The 17,092-nt window shown below is 45.2% G+C and overlaps 3 protein-coding genes across 3 annotated transcripts; all 3 read left to right on the forward strand.

The window, feature by feature from the left end:
* The first annotated feature begins 2,260 nt into the window (after window positions 1–2,260).
* Window positions 2,261–4,905, forward strand: LOC109738912 (disease resistance protein RGA5). The gene is made up of 2 exons (XM_073511416.1): window positions 2,261–2,719; window positions 3,223–4,905. The coding sequence occupies exons 1-2, from the start codon at window positions 2,514–2,516 to the stop codon at window positions 4,871–4,873; spliced, it is 1,857 nt and encodes a 618-aa protein (XP_073367517.1). The 5' UTR covers window positions 2,261–2,513; the 3' UTR covers window positions 4,874–4,905.
* Window positions 4,906–5,156: 251 nt separating this feature from the next.
* On the forward strand, window positions 5,157–6,636 carry LOC141020874 (putative disease resistance protein RGA4; the record flags this gene model as incomplete). The annotated part of the gene is made up of 1 exon (XM_073495830.1): window positions 5,157–6,636. A coding segment is annotated over exon 1 (1,389 nt), but the record flags the coding sequence as incomplete, so codon positions are not given.
* On the forward strand, window positions 5,876–9,144 carry LOC109745461 (putative disease resistance protein RGA4). Its single transcript, XM_020304886.4, has 2 exons — window positions 5,876–8,509; window positions 8,757–9,144. Exon 1 carries the CDS (start codon window positions 6,639–6,641, stop codon window positions 8,478–8,480), a length of 1,842 nt encoding a protein of 613 aa, XP_020160475.1. The 5' UTR covers window positions 5,876–6,638; the 3' UTR covers window positions 8,481–8,509; window positions 8,757–9,144.
* The last annotated feature ends 7,948 nt before the right edge of the window (window positions 9,145–17,092 follow it).

Genomic DNA, 17,092 nt, shown 5'->3' on the forward strand with positions numbered 1-17,092 from the left:
GGAGAAGTTTCGGATAAAACCGGAGTGCCGGAGGGGTTACTGGAACCCCCCGGGGAAGTATTGGGCCTTAGTGGGCCTGAGGGGAGAGAGAGGGCAGCAGCCCAGGAGGTGGCGCGCCCCCTCGCATGAGGAGTCCGAATTGGACTAGGGGAGGGGGGCGCGGCCCCTCTTTCCCTCTCCCTCTCCCTCTCTTTCCTTCCCCCTTCTCTCTTCCTAGTTGGACTAGGAAAGGGGAATCCTACTCCTACTAGGAGGAGGACTGCCCCCCACCTCCTTGGCGCGCCCCAAGGGCCGGCCGGCCTCCCCCCTTGCTCCTTTATATACGGGGGCAGGGGGGCACCTCTAGACACAATTGATATACGATATTTTAGCCGTGTGCGGTGCCCCCCTCCACCATATTACACCTCAATAATATCGTAGCGGAGCTTAGGCGAAGCCCTGCGTCGGTAGAACATCATCATCGTCACCACGCCGTCGTGCTGACGAAACTCTCCCTCAACACTCGGCTGGATCGGAGTTCGAGGGACGTCATCGAGCTGAACGTGTGCTGAACTCAGAGGTGCCGTGCGTTCGGTACTTGATCGGTCGGATCGTGAAGACGTACGACTACATCAACCGCGTTGTGTTAAATGCTTCCGCTTTCGGTCTACGAGGGTACGTGGACAACGCTCTCCCCTCTCGTTGCGACGCATCACCATGATCTTGCGTGTGCGTAGAAATTTTTTGAAATTACTACGTTCCCCAACATGAGCGACGTGGGAAGTAGCCAACGTCGAGCCAGGCAAAGGTGTAAGTACCACTATTAGTAAGGACAAAAGAGGTTTGCGAAGGGGGCGAAGTTAGTCGTTTACAATTTTTCAGTGGAAGGAGATTGTGTGGTTTGTTTGCGGAGTCAAGAGAGCAGTATTGGAAGAACCAGTTAACCCAAGGCAAGTATGGTTTTTGTAGAAGCTTGAAAGCAAATTTCACAAGGAGGTAGTTTTTTTTGAGAAGCAGGTTTTTGATGCCTAGACCACCAGTAGTTTTAGGTTTGCAAACATTTTTCCAGGCGATAAGAGAATTTGCATCAGAACAGGTTTCCTCACAGCTGAGAACAAGGATCTATGAATAGCGTCTAACCTTTTAATAATCTTCTTAGGTGGCCTAAAAACAGACGAGAAATGAGTGGCGCGGGCATCGAGAGTAGAGATAAGAGTGAGTTTAGTGCCGCGAGAGAGAAGTTTGGCCGCCCAACAGGAGAGATATTTTAGTAAACGTTGAATGATAATTTAAAATGTGGAGGACAGAAGGCCTAGATAGATTTGGGGGAAGGATGAGAGGTCGCATCCGAAGGTGAAGGCGACGTTCTGGCTAGTGGTGGAATATGTGTTGATGGGTATGAAGGTAGTTTTGTGAAAGTTGATGGTGAGACTGGTAGCAAGGGCAAACCTGTCGAGGGTATCTTTGAGGGTAGCCGTGTCCTTGAGAGATGCATGGATCGTAATTAGGGCGTCGTCGGTGTATTGAAGAACCATTGGGGATGATCTCGATAGATCTGGTGGCAGAGCTGGCTGGGTGAGAAAGCATAGATGACTAATCATTGAAGAAAGTAGGCAACAATTATGAAGAGATAGGTGGGTAGGGGGTCACCCTGCAGGAGACCATCTTATAGTTGATCTAGGGGCGGGGTCCTGTTTAGGAGGATTGTCCTCTTGCTTGAGACTAGCAACATTCTTATCCATCTTATAGTGTTGTTTGGGAAACCCCTAGTGAGCAAAATGAGAAGGAGGGAATGCCAACAGATTGAGGCAAAGGCTTTAAGGAAGTCAATTTTGAACAACATAGCGGCAGCTTTCCCAATATGAGAGGCACTGAGCAGGACGGTGGCGTAATTCCTCCGCTCCCGCGAGTGCCCCAGGGGGAACCTAATCCGCCGCCACTCTTCCCCCTCCTCTTCCCTCCTTGCTCGTTGTCGCCCGTTGCCGCCAGGTGGAGCCCGGCTAGCAGGGGAGGCGGCGGGGCCTTCTCTTCTACGCCGCTCGTGCTCCACGGCTGGCGCGGGGGGAGTGGTGCCGCTAGACTGTGGCGGGGCCCAGCGGCATGGCGGCCCGTCCTCGGGGCTGCGGTGGGGGGCCTGGTGGCAGCTCATCGTCAACTTAGGCGGCGCTGGTGGTGCGGTGGGCTCAGACGAGGCAGCGTCGTGCTCGCGCTTCCCCGACTAGATTTGCTCGCTTTTGGCTGTGAACAGACATCCAGCGTCGTAGGGTGGTGCAGTGTTCTAGCGAGGCGGTGCGTGGTGGTGGTCTGCAGTGCCGTGGCTACGACCACTGTGGTCGCTTGGGTCTTGTCGCGGTGACGACGGGATGTTTTCCCGCGGTGATTCGTTTGTGGCATCTTCCTCCTTTGCTGATATAGGTAATTGGCTCGGCTGGCTGGCGCGGGACCTAGCTTGTGCGAATCTGGTGGTGGTGATCATGGCTTGAGGGGCTGGCCGAAGGTGCACAGGATCTTGACGGTGGGAGGCATATGTCGTCATGGGGTGCGTTGGGCGGCTGAAGCCTGCGGTTACCGGATCTCGCTTGCCCTGCTCTGGCCATCGAGGCCGCCAATCTTGCCAAGGTGTCCACTTTGGGCCGGAAGGGGGGGTCTTCTCCTTTCTGGTCGACAAGTTTAGTATGGTGTGCCAATGGCCGAGGGATGCTCTCAGATGCCGGGGCGGCGACCCTGGAGGTGGGAGGTGGTGTGCTCGTGGGCGGATCACGTGACTCAGACACGGTCTGGTGACCATGGTCGTGTGGGCGGCGTGGTGACCGGGTTGTGATGTTGGGTGACGGTGGCGCGGTTGTTCGCACCACAACTCGGCGGTGGTGAGTGCTAACCGGGGTGAAAACCCGTTCTGACTTGTTAGGCCGGTGACGATGGCGTGTTGGCATCATCCCCTTCGTGAAGGCATCGTTGCATGTACTCATTGTTGTCGTGGTGCTCCGGGGGAAACCCTGATCTTTGGATTGGGCGGTGGCGGCATTCTGGTGTCGTTCCCTTCCAGAAGGCACCGCCTTGGAGTCTGGCTTCGTCTTATGGTGCTTTCTTAGCATAGTACGAAAATATAAAACTTTTTTGCAGATCAAAATACATCTGTATCAAAATTTAAGAAGTTGGTGTAGTTCAAATTGAAGGATAACCCCCAGCGTCTTACATGCTAGTATTGTCTTTATCTTATGACAATTCTCTAATTTTGTGCAGGTACTTAATCATAATTGATGATCTATGGAGTACTTGCAGGTACTTAATCATAATTGATGATCTATGGAGTACTTCAGTATGGGATATTATTAGGCGTGCTTTTCCTGATGGTGATTGTCACAGCAGAATAATGACAACTACCCAATTTGAGGATGTAGCATCGGCATGCTGCAGCTATCAGTCGATATACAAATTTGAGATGGAACCTCTAAAATATGATCAGTCACAAAGATTATTTTTCCGTATGGTGTTTGGCTCTGGAGATAAAGTTGCTTTTCCTGGGTGCTTGAGAGAAGTTTCATCTGAGATTATTCAGAAATGTGGCGGTTTACCATTATCAATGGTAAATATAGCCAGCTTGTTGCCAACAGAAGAAAGCGAAAGAAACCTCCAGCAATGGAAGGATATTCGAGATTCCTTGCCTTCCACTTTGAGGACAAATCCTACTTCCGAAGGGATGGCAAAAGTTATAAACCTTATATACAATAATCTTTCCCCTGAAGTGAAGACATGCTTGCTATATTTTGCTCTCTATCCAGAAGGCTACACGAGCAATAAGGATGACTTGGTGAAGCAATGGATAACTGAAGGTTTTACAGGGGAAGGAGAAGAAAAAGAGGACACAGCGCGGGGGTATTTTGATGAGCTTGTCAGTAGAGGGATGATCCAAGCTGTAGACATCAATTACTGTGGGGTGCTTTCATGTACACTTCACCACATGGTACATGATCTTATTATGAAAAAATCCATGGAGGGAAACTTCGTTGTCGGGGTGGATAACTTTCAGTCACTTCCTAACAAGGTTCGTCGTCTGTCAGTCAAATTCGGTGGTGCAAGGAGCGGACGAATACCAACGGGAATCACGCTGTACGAAGTTCGATCACTTGCATTTTTTGGATTCTATGGTTGCGCGGATTTCATTGAGGAGTGTAAGCTTCTTCGGATTCTAATTCTCCATGTGTGGGCTGATCAAGATGAGGATCCTTTTGATCTCTCTGGAATTACTACACTGCTTCCACTGAGATATGTGAAGATTGCATGCAATATCCCCATCAAACTTCCAGACAAGATTCAAGATCTGCAATACTTGGAGACACTGGAAGTGGATGCGACAGTAGTTGCTATCCCATCAGCTATCAGAAAACTCAGCAGGCTCGCCAGTCTAAAGATTGCAGTTAGAGAGCTATTGAGGCAAGATATTTGTATCCTCCAAGCACTGCCAGCTCTCTCGGCATTGTCACTGCATGTGTGGACTACACCCGTCGAAATGATCGTCTTCGACAAGGGAGAATTTTTAGTTCTCAAGTGCTTTAAATTCAGATGCCCTGTGCCTTGGCTGAAATTTGAAGCAGGTTCAATGCCTGACCTTGAGAGTCTCAACCTATGTTTCAACGCCCACCAAGCCGATCAGCACGGTATTGTGCCAATCGGCATGGAGCACCTGTCAGGACTCAAAGAAATCACTGCACATATTTGGGGTTCAGATACCGATGTAGGATCTACGTTCAGAAGTGCAGTTAGCAATCATCCAAGCAATCCTAGAATCAACCTTCGGTTGGTCGATCCTATTTTTCATGGTGCCGTAACCACAAGTGTGGGGACGATCAAAGTGGAAGATGAGAAAAAGCAAGCTGCTGATAACAAGTACTAAAAGTTTACCATTCTATAAACTCTTTCTCCTCCAATACTTTTGTTTCCAACCTGTCTTCCATGTGCTCCTTGTGGGACCTGATTTTTTCTAACGACCCTGCATGGTTGTCATAATCAGGATGTCTACGTTATCCCGGTATAAAAGGATGTCTACGTTGCCGGGATCCTCTTCAAGTGTGCAAGGTAATCATACTTCATTTTGCAGTTCATTCCCTGCAGCTGGTTTTTCCATCAAATGAGCTATCTCAATGCATGCATTTCTTTTCTTTTAGCCTTTCCCCCCATGAGCTGGCTAGGGCTTTGTGCATATTTAAAATCCATGTTTTTTGCATTGTGAGTTCTTTGTTGAGGTATATTATGACGATAGCTTGCTGAATGAATGTCACGGGTGCTGGCAAGACGTCGAAATTGAAGACAGAAACTGACAATGATGAGATTATGGAAGAGGGAGTGACAACCAGTGGCGACTTTGTCAAATTATTTCAGTGGACCAAATCTGTTATTTCCTCTCAATATTCTGGATTGATTCCAAGGGAGCAAGAACTTCAGGGTGAAGTATTGGAATTGGAGGAAGGCCTACAAGATCTTAGGGACACTCAGCCCAAAATGTACGTCCTCCTTGATCGAGCAGAGTGGAGTAGCCACGAAGATTATGTGGTTGAGCTCCTTCCATATTTGAAGGATGCAGTGTATGATGCCGAAGACCTTCTTGATGAGTTCAAATGGTATGAGCTGAAGGTGACAGTGGAGGGCAATGCAAACCAATGTCCTTTCAGTGATTTCTTTAACAATGTCATTACAGGCAGCTTCAACGAGAATTTGCAAGTTATCCAGGATAGGATGGACGGTCTTTTGGGTTATCCGGAGAAGATGGGCTTGCATGAAGTTAGACAACGGTTTAACAAATCAGTCAGGCTAGAGACCACCTGTTTGCTAACCGAGACAAATATATTTGGCCGCGACAAGGAGATGAAGCAGGTTATTAGGCTGCTTAGCAAACCTAAACAGAGTAGAGGTGCCCAGTCGGAAAACAAAGGTAGTGATGAATCAAAAATACCAGGTCTTCATGTTTTGCCAATAGTTGGAATTCGGGGTGTTGGTAAGACCTGTTTGGCCCAACATGTTTGCAATCATTCAGATATAAGGTCTCACTTCAACCTAATAATTTGGATCTGTGTGTCGGGTGACTTTGATGTTATGAGGTTGACTAAGCAGGCCTTAGAATCCTGCTCAGGAGAAAGGCCAACATCAGAAGACTTGAATATTCTTCAGCATGCTCTTTCTGAACACGTGAGGGACAAAAAGCTCTTGATTATCCTTGATGACCTGTGGGATGATGCTTTCAAGGAATACAATAAATATTGGAATATATTTTGTGCACCTTTAAAACACATTGAACGGAAAAGTTTGATGTTGGTCACTACCAGATCTACAATGGTTGCTCATAAAATCTGCACAATGAAGCCCTTTGAATTGGATGGTTTGAAGGGCAATGCCTTTCGGAATTTCTTCAAACAATGCATATTTGGGTCAGAGAGTTCTAACAATGATCCCAATTTAGAACGTATTGGTAGAAGCATACTTCCTAGGTTGAAGGGTTCTCCTTTAGCTGCCAAAAGTGTTGGACTCCTGTTAAGAACGGACCTCAGTGCATCACATTGGAAATATGTATTGGAGAGTGAACTGTGGGAGTTGGGACAAAGGAAGACTGACATTTTGCCTTCTCTTCAGCTGAGCTACATGCATTTACCACTCCATTTGAAGAGATGTTTTGCATTCTGTGCTGTGTACCCAAGGATGAAACATTTCAGAAAGAGCGTTTAGTTGAAATTTGGGTGGCTGAAGGATTGGTGGAACCTGAAGGTGACAGCCCACCTACAAGTATTGGTTGTCGGTACTTTGAAGAACTTGTGAATGAGTCATTCTTTCAAGAAGTCTCTGGCTCATACGTAATCCCTCATTTGCTGCATGATATGGCACGACTAGTTTCAAGGAATGACTGCTTCATCATAAGGGAAAAGGCTGACTTTGGAAAAGTTCCTCCGGATGTTCGTCATCTGTCAATACTCTCTAGGAAAGGCATTGACAAAGCCGACTTGTTGAGCCTGTGCAAGCACACAAAGCTGCGTACCCTACTTTTCAGGAGTAAAGATATATCTTCTGTAATAGACCATTGGTGCAGCAGCCTTCATCGTTTGCGTGTGATGTGTTGTGGCTCTACAAATGAGTTACCAGATAGCATTGGCAACTTGAAGCATCTTCGGTACCTTGAAATCACCGGAGGTTGTTCTTTGAACAGCGTTCCTTTGGCATTCTGTTACCTCTATAGTCTGCAGATTGTATATGCCAGGAATTGCAGGCTTGAAACCATGCGCGGCGACTTCAGTAATTTGATCAGTTTAAGGAGATTTGAATCGCATGGATTTGACTATTCTCTAGGGTGTGTCCTAGATATTGATTTGGCATATTGGCAAGGACTAGGACTTGGATTCATAAAGAATGTGTCGTCAGATGTTAAAGGTTTGTGCTTACGTAATCTTGGCTACATAAGCAAGAATCAGGCAGCAGAGCTGGAACTGAAGAATAAGCAACGTCTCAACAGCCTGGAACTGAACTGGCGTTGGTACCGACGTGAGGAAGACAATGATAGAGATATAGAAGTGCTTCAAGCTTTACAACCTCCCACTAGTCTCATGTCTCTGCACCTCAAGCGCTACGGAGGTGTGTTTCTTCCAATAAGCTGGTTTGGTCCACAGAACTTGCAAAGCTCGACATCACTTACAGTTGATACTAGGTGTGATGGACTAGAGAGCAAGTTGTTGGCAGAGGGCACATCATTTTCAAGGGTCTCACAGCGGATAGATGACCTAAACGAGATGCTAGTTGACAGCAACCAAGACACCACTTGTATTTTCCCGTCCATGACAGAGCTCACCATATCTGAGTGCGGAAAGTTATCTAGCCTCGAACATCTCATACAGCCAGCTTATATTCCAGCCATCAAGAAGATAACAATAGAGAATTGTAAATCTCTTACAAGTATTGGGCACAACCTTTTGGGCAGCAGCACTAGAGGACCACCATTCTCATCCCTTACTTCCCTAATAGTATGCTCATGTGAAGAGCTGTCAACCATTGATAACCTCCTATCACAAGAATATCTACCTGTCATTCACAAGATAAAGGTTGAATGGTGCTATAAGTTAATGTCGCTGCCTGTTGGAATTGGGAGTTTATCTTCTCTGCGTCAGTTGGAGATCAGCGGATGCCCCAGCATCAGATGGCCAAGCGGATTGGTGTTCCCATCTTCCCTCGAGTCGCTCAACTTAGATGAATGTGGGGATATGTCTGCATGTGTTCCCAGCTGCCTAGAGAACCTTACATCCCTCGTCTCACTGAGTCTCAAGAAATGTGTGGGTATACAAGTCATTCCAGAAAAGGTATGGAGCAAATCACTCCAGCAACTATGGATTACAGACTGTCCAGACCTTGTGTCAATAGGTGGAGCAGGGGCAATCGCACAACTGAGGGTGGTGATTATTAAAGAATGTCCAAAGATGGAGGACAAGATAAAGCAGCCTCACACGAGAGGCTGCTTTATTAACTAGGACCTGATCTGGGAAGGAAAATCGATATGGTAAATGCTATTCCCAACTTATTATATTTTTTAATAAATAATATGTGGATTTCCAGGTTGTATTCTTTTCATGCGCTCTTCTGAAAATTTGGTAAAGCACGTCCGCAAGGCGACATGTTGATGATAACTGAATTAATGTGCACACTGTTTGTTTACAAAAACAAATAAATTAAGCCATCCTGTCCTGTACCTGCAGTTACCCCCGCGCTAACCAGTGCTTAATTTCCTTCTTCTTTTTTGTATGTAGATCGTCGTCGTCCAACGGGCTGAATCAATTTCACTGCATGCATGCATGGCAGATTCTTGGTGTTTTACTCCATCCAACCTCGATCGTACCCTTTTTTTTTATGGTAGGTACTCCCTCTGTAAACTAATATAAGAGTGTTTACATAACTAAAGTAATGATCTAAACATTCTTATATTAGTTTACGGAGGGAGTATCAGTTGCTACAGAAGAAGGTAACCTGTCATACGTGTCAAATGCTTAGCTTCATCGCACGGCTGGGTAGCAAACAAGTGAGGATAAAAACGGTGTATGCTATAATGATTGTATCTTGACATTTGTTTTGGCTCAAATGATTGTATTGCAATTTTAATCTGAATATCCTCCTGCGGGAGGGAGCCTCATTTGTGAATGACTTGTTTCCATAGTAAAAATAGCATGGCATGTCAATTCTAGCTACCTAGCGCATCTAACTCAACTTAAATAAGTAATACTGTAGACCGACTCATCATAATAATAATAAGGGAAGGAAAAGAGAGTGCAGAGTACCTAGTAGTAGGTACGAGCAGTGGCCGGCGGCGGACGTGCAGTTCATGGCGGCTGGCGGGCGCTCCTCACTCCTTAATGTGAGGGCTGCGTGAGGCACACGGGGAAAGGAGTTTGAGTTTGACTATTTTCTTTTTACTGCCAATTTTCATTCCATTACGAAACTTGCACAGCTATACAGCTGCCTACAAAAACTTGTGCCAAAGATGATCGTGACCTGGCCAATCGACTTTGCATCAAAACTTCTTTTTAACACATTGCAATCGCAGATACTGACACACACGCACATACGTTCAAGTCATGTGGTTGATGGGACGTGTCCTCCCACTGAACAAACATCGTTGCAAAAGCTTGAAATAGATCCATTTTTTTTTAAGTTTCGTAAAAATGTTCCACAATTTCAAAAAAAAACTACTTCTGGCTTTTCTCAAAAAATATTCTCATTTTCAAAAAATGTTTGCGATATAAAAAAAAGTATTCTCAATTTAAAAAAAATGTTTCTGTTTTCCAAATTTGTTCAAACAAGTTGAAAAAATATAGTTTTACAAAAATTATTTAAATTAAAATGATGTTTGCATTTTCCAAATTTTGTTTGAAATTTTTAGAAAAGGTTTGTGTTTCCAAAAGATGTTCGTACATCTGAAAAAAATGTTCAATCATTTGAAAAGGTGCATGTGTTTTCTAAAAATGTTTGTGTTTTCAAAGAATGCTTCAGTTTTAGATTTTTTTTTCCTTTTTCTTCAAAGCTGACCAAAACCCCCCAACAGCGAGGCCAGAGAGAATCAACACATGGCAGCAGTGAACATGTTACGATGGCATCCTTTCCTTGGAAGCTTCCGTGGCATGCAGCCTTTGCTTCAGGCACAAGCTCAACATCTTTCTTCTTCCCGCTAGCGCTAGCATATTGGATTGCATTCAATATGCACGGACTAATCTTGTCTTGTACATACTGAAGCACCTTTTCCCTAGTAATGGATGATAACGGCAGTCGCTGCAGGTGCGATAACAGCAATGCCCACATTAACCTATATAACAGCAATGCACCTTTTCCCTTGTTTGGGACTCAAAGCACAAACAAAACCCAATGTTAGCACATGAATATTAGTTCAACTAATAATAACACAGATGAAACACAAATATATTAATTATTATTACCCTGTCTCGTTCAATCAGATCTGTTTTGGCAACTTCACAAGTATAGGGCCTTCCTGAATCAGGCATCCCTGAGGTATAGGGCCTTCTCTGAATCAGGCATCGACTCAGTACTTAATTTGTTGACCCGTGTGAGACTTGTGAGGGTTTTCTCTGAAATACCAGAAGCCAAGAACACACACGCGCTCTACCAACTGAGCTAGATGAGCGAGTGATTCCACATATGAGCCCCTAGACCATCTTTCTGTACCTGTACGAACTCACCACGGTGCACCAAAAGTACAGAGCACCTGCAGAAAGAGGGGAAAAAGAGATTATGATGGATCAGCTTGAGGGGAAGGAGTTTGAGCTGGGCAACGAGCAGAAAAACAAAAATGATCGAACATTATCTACCAGCAAGCTCTCGTATGGGCCTGGCAACCAACCCGTCCCTACTGACTGACTTGCGGTCCAGTTTCTCTTCTCTCTCTCGAAAGAAAAAGACTTGCGCGCGGTACAGTCAGTTCGCAAACGGACCGATAGCAAGGAGTTCGTCGATCCAGGCTACAACTACCAACTCGAACAATAACCCTTTGCTCAACTAAGTAGAATGAAGATGGATCCAGGCTGAGTTTCAAACAAAAAAAAGATGGATCCAGGCTGCAGACTCTTAGTTTATGCATGCGAAATACACGGACGACCTCCCTCCTTTTGCGCGCGCGTGCACACACACCTATATATAGGGATTGACTATTCGTTAACCTGGGTGAGGAATATCTATTCTTCCCCCCCCCCCCCCCCCCCTCCTCCTGAGCTGTAGTTTTACATTTCGTAAATTTTGTCTTATTTCAGACGTAAAAAGAGAATGTAAGAACATATATAATTCTTGTAAAAAATATTTTATGTTACATAAAATTTCAAACGTAAAAACATAGTTTAGAATATCACATTGAGGACTGTGATAGGGCGGAACTGTCTAATGTCCGCAGCTCCCGGCACCTTGGGAATCAGGGAGATGATCCCGTAGTTAAGCCGGGACATGTCTAATGTTCCCCTAGAGAACTCACGGAATAGGCCAAGGATGATCTCCTTGACCATCGGCCAGAAAGCCTGGAAAAAACGGACCGGCAATCCATCAGGACCTGGGGCCGAGGCCCGGTTCATGGCTTTGATAAAGGCCTCCACCTCCGCGGCATCAAATGGGGCGAGTAGGGTCGTGTTCTCCTCCAGGGAGATTTGTTGGTCAGGCGACCAAATATGGCCGGCAAGGGCGATACCACCCCGAGGGCGCCCCACAAATAACGACTTGTAGAAGTCGTCGACCAGCAAGCGGATAGCCTGAGGGTCTTGAAACAGCTGGCCTCCTTCCCATAAAAGGGGAATGGAGCATCGTCGCCTACGGCCATTAGCAATGGCCTGGAAGTAAGCTGTGTTGGCGTCACCAAACAACACCCAATTGATAGAGCCTCGCTGGCGCCAAAATTCCTCCTCCTTGGAATAGATCTCCATGAGAGAGTCTTCCAGATTGTATCTATGAGCCCACTCTTCAGCGGAGATCCCTGAAATATCTGCACGAAGGTCAAGGGCCTGGATCTCCTCGAGGAGGGAAGCCTTCTGGATCCGAAGGTTCCTCCCAATATTAGCACCCCCACCTTTCATGAACTGCCTGGACCGCTTGGACAGGTGATGCCATTCGTCTAGGATCGACATCTGCCTATGGGGCTCGGCTAACGCCGAGACCCAGTGAGCCTGGACGGCTGCCATCCCCGCAGGTTTTTACTCTATTAGCGGGACGGGATGGGCGGCTTTCTATCCCCGTGGGGCTACTGGTGGATACATTATAAAACCTGGCATGTTTTGCGGGTTTGAACCCGTTTCAGTAGTACCCGAACCCAAAACCCAATAATACCCGTCAAAATATGTTTATTACTACTTATTTGATTCTTATAGATGCTGACAATGAACAAGGACAAAGCTTTTGGAGTTGTCTTCAAGACATTCAAGAGGGAATGCAGGTGAAGTACAAGTACTTGCACATTTCATATGCCAATCTGCATATTTTTCATGTTTAACTTTAGCTAGAGCAAATTTTCATCTTCTCTAGGACTTGGCACTTTGATTTAGCATTGGAAGCTTTGAAGATAGTCTTTTGGCTGCTTAAGTACTTGCACATTATGTACGGTGATTTACTTGCACTTTGATTTACTACTTATTGTACTTCCCTGTTATGTTGTTGTTTTCATTGATTGCTCATAGGGATGGGTTCCCCGTGGGTTTAGAAAACCCGACGCATTTAGGGGACAGGTAAAAAACTAGCCCCACGCACGGCGATGGGGATGGGGACGGGCTTGCAGTTTTCTCACGGGGATGGGTTTGGTCAAGCAAAACCCGGTGGGTTTCATCCCCGTTGCCATCTTGGTATAAAGGTAGTATTTATTAAGGAAAAAAATAAACTGTACAAAAGAAGGACAACTTGATATAAAACGACTGATAAATAAATAAAATAAAAATTATATAGCACATCTTTTTGGTCGTCTTCTTCCTTGATTATTCACGGACCACCGGATCTTAAAAAATTCACCACAAAGACAGTAAAGGAAAATAACACCTGCAAACTTCCTCGCCACACAAGGATTAATTTGAAGACCACAACAATCACTCGCTGCTAGCAACCAGATCTAGCTAGTAGGGAAACTGGAAAACTCCACGGGCGTTCATGGTACTGCCTTCACCGATGTCAGTCTTGGAAACATATCCATAGTTGTCATCAGTAGAGTTGGCATTTGAATTTTCCAGCTTCTCATTGTAGATAAAATCCCAGCTTCCAACACTTGGGTAGTGGTCTTCCTCACGGATTTCAGTGTACACCTGAATACATACATAAAATATATAAGAATATGCATGCACTACGCGCGTACGTAGTAGAGTTTTGAGATAAGTGCATGCATGCAGTATTTACCCCGTTGCTACCAGAGTAGGGGACGGTCCAAGAGAACAACCAATCGCAGGAGCCGTCGTCGGTGGAGGGGAGCTTGGTACGATACACAACGGCACCAGCTGAACCAGCCGCAGCCAGATGTGTGTGACATGGCCTATCCTATCCACTAGTTGCAGGCGGTTTTGCCATGCTGTGGGCGACTAATTCTTTCTTTCTTTATAAACACCAACAAGCAAGAGCATTCATTCTCTTGTGGACACAAGACAAGCATTCATTCTTCCTTGCCTTGCCATGCCTTTCCTTGCTTGCTGCTCTGGTTGCCGTGGAACCCCAAGCAGAGCTAGCTAGCTAACCCAAGGTGAATGCTTCTTCAATTCAATTCCTATGCATGTATTGTTGGAAATATGCCCTAAAGGCAATAATAAATAGGTTATTATTATATTTCCTTGTTCATGATAATCGTTTATTATCCATGCTAGAATTGTATTGATAGGAAACTCAGATACATGTGTGGATACATAGACAACACCATGTCCCTAGTAAGCCTCTAGTTGACTAGCTCGTTGATCAATAGATGGTTACGGTTTCCTGACCATGGACATTAGATGTCATTGATAACGGGATCACATCATTAGGAGAATGATGTGATGGACAAGACCCAATCCTAAGCCTAGCACAAGATCGTGTAGTTCGTTTGCTTAGAGCTTTTCTAATGTCAAGTATCATTTCCTTAGACCATGAGATTGTGCAACTCCCGGATATCGTAGGAATGCTTTGGGTGTGCCAAACGTCACAACGTAACTAGGTGGCTATAAAGGTGCACTACGGGTATCTCCGAAAGTGTCTGTTGGGTTGGCACGAATCGAGACTAGGATTTGTCACTCCGTGTAAACGGAGAGGTATCTCTGGGCCCACTCGGTAGGACATCATCATAATGTGCACAATGTGACCAAGGAGTTGATCACGGGATGATGTGAGTTACGGAACGAGTAAAGAGACTTGCCGGTAACGAGATTGAACAAGGTATAGGGATACCGACGATCGAATCTCGGGCAAGTAACATACCGATAGACAAAGGGAATTGTATACGGGATTGATTGAATCCCCGACATCGTGGTTCATCCGATGAGATCATCGTGGAACATGTGGAGCCAACATGGGTATCCAGATCCCGCTGTTGGTTATTGACCGGAGAACGTCTCGGTCATGTCTGCATGGTTCCCGAACCCGTAGGGTCTACACACTTAAGTTCGATGACGCTAGAGTTATAGGGAAAGTATGTACGTGGTTACCGAATGGCTCCTATGCCGTTTGCCGCCGTTTGCCGTGTGGCTCCTATGCCCGATGGTCTCAAGCTCGCTCGTCTAGTTAAGCACAATTACCCTGACCTGTAGTAAACTCGATCATTATGCTACTATACTCCTACTATGCTATCTTTCCTTAAATAATATATATCCCCGCCCCGGCGAGGTACCTGTTGTATTCCATGGTGACATGATCTTATACTTGATGAATGAATGTACTCATGCTTTCTTATGCTATTATCAAGCTGAGATATACTTGTATACATCACATAATATAAGTCGATTTTGTACCTAAGTGCACTTATACAATAATACCCGGCCCCTTGTTCACCAAAGAAAGAAAAGCAAAACCCACTTGGTTGTATGTATATTAAGGATAATGTAGCTAGTCTAATGATGAAGAAAAGGAATGTCTCCTCACCCATGGACGCATCATCCTTAATTTGGTTTCCTGTTGGCTGGCACCTCCTTTTCCTTTTATCACTCTCTTTTTTTTTGCAGGGGATTCCTTTTATCACTCTACTTGTTAAAATTTGGATCTAGACTGGCATAAAAGGCATGAGACTGGACCTCGTGATTTATGGAATGTAAATAATCCGTTGCTCTAAAATCACAAATTATGTATAAATAACGTACGTAACGTAACGTAATGAATGGAAATTGATCTCTGATACCTCTGGCATGAATGTTGTCGACGCTGAGGTGACAAGCGAAGTATGTGCATTGCGTGAAGACAAGAGACTGGTAGTTAAGCAAGAAACTAATGAGAAAGTGTTTTTGGTTGTGTTACAAAATGGCAAGCCTAGCTATGATCCTCCTGCTTCTGAACAAGTACTGTGATGCCTCTTTCCGACAAGAAACTAAAGAAGCCGGCCGGCCATGGGAAGGATGAAGAGAAAGAAGCTCCATGCATGGATGGGACGCTCGGTTCCTATCGGCCATGCCCATCTTTCAAAGGCAAATTTAACAAATTTGACCTATAGACGAAATCAAATCACAGAATGAACTATCCGTGAAACTATTTCACGCGGCTGACCTTTTTGTGTGACGCCCGACACGAAGGCGCCACACTACACTGTGCAACGCCTCACAGATAGGCGCTACACGGCCAGCCTCGCACCCGTGTGATCAGAAAATTACTAAGTCAGTGTGCAGCGCCTGAGAGCTAGGCGCCACACTATACAGTGTAGCGCCTAGCTCCTAGGCGTTGCACTAGTGCAGCGCCTAGCTCCCAGGCGTTGCACTAGTGCAGCGCCTGAGAGCTAGGCGCCACGGGTCAGCCGCGTGAAATAGTTTCACGGACAGTTCATTCTGTGATTTGATTTCGTCTATAGGTTAAATTTGTTAAATTTGCCTCTTCCAAATGATTGCCATGCACATGCCCGATCAAGCCCATTGACATGCTATCACGTGGCTTCCTATGGGCTGGAAGGCGGCCTGCAAGCCCGAACAATTAAAAGCTAGCTGTTGCTTTTGTCCATCGGTACAATAGGGAAGTTCCATAGTTCAATCCCCTTGTGGCCCAAATTTTTTGCTGCATGCCCGTCCGACAGAAAAAGAAATATCTGATAGGCCTAGTTCGGCGCACCCGGGGGACAAACGAAAAAACGGGAACCACGTGCGGAACGAATGAAACAAAATCCATACATATTTTAATTGGAGGACCGGTCGTTTTTATGTAACAAAACTTACCTAGCCCAGTTAGCATCCGCTCGAGGAACTAGATGGGTCGTCGTAAGTTTGGTTCCTTACGGCCGCAAAATATTTTTTGCCTCCCTCGGCGAGGATCGGTAGTTCGGATGAGGAGGTGGCCCAGTAAGGGAGTGCGGTTGAGGCCCAATACAGCTTGGGGGACAGAGCAATTAGCTCGCTTTTCTTGGGCTAGCTCTCCCATGGGCTACTATATAACGCTAGTAGCATCAAATAGCGTGTGGAACACACAACAGTTCGGGTCTGGGCATCGAAACGACCTTTGCTTGTAATGCGCGAGTAAAAATCCAAAAGAGAGACGAGTTGGAGAATCAAACTCACGACTTCACAGACCCGACCACGTGCTTCTAGCCACTCGAACAAATGCGTCCTTCAAACCCAAGGGCAGTGCGAATATTTATGAACATACTGTAGTGTAAGATTGATACATTTTTTATTGATTCTTTTATAACTTTTCTAAAAAAATTAATAATTATGAATTGCCAAATATTCTATGAAAGCTGAAGAATCTTTGAAATCCCGAACATTTTTACAGAATGAGAATTTTTTTTTGGAAATTCCATACATTTGGACAAAACGAACAAAATGAACATTTTTTGAAATTTGTAAACATTTCCTGAAAACATGGTACTTTATAAAAATATGATTTTTTTTGAATTTTTGAATAATTATTGAAAATAGGAACATGTTTAAACATTTAAAACATATTAGAAAATCTGTTTTTTAAACAT

Source organism: Aegilops tauschii, chromosome 3 (assembly GCF_002575655.3).
Source record: "Aegilops tauschii subsp. strangulata cultivar AL8/78 chromosome 3, Aet v6.0, whole genome shotgun sequence".
Classification (NCBI taxonomy): Eukaryota; Viridiplantae; Streptophyta; class Magnoliopsida; order Poales; family Poaceae; genus Aegilops; species Aegilops tauschii.

What these genes read in the sequence shown, in the direction of transcription:
- LOC109738912 (XM_073511416.1), top strand. Translation starts at nt 2,514, where the DNA reads ATGGGGTGCGTTGGGCGGCTGAAGCCTGCGGTTACCGGATCTCGCTTG. An exon ending in GACCCTGGAGGTGGGAGGTG is followed by an intron (nt 2,720 to 3,222) that starts GTGTGCTCGTGG and finishes AATTTTGTGCAG; the next exon opens with GTACTTAATCATAATTGATG.
- LOC109745461 (XM_020304886.4), top strand. Translation starts at nt 6,639, where the DNA reads ATGTTTTGCATTCTGTGCTGTGTACCCAAGGATGAAACATTTCAGAAA.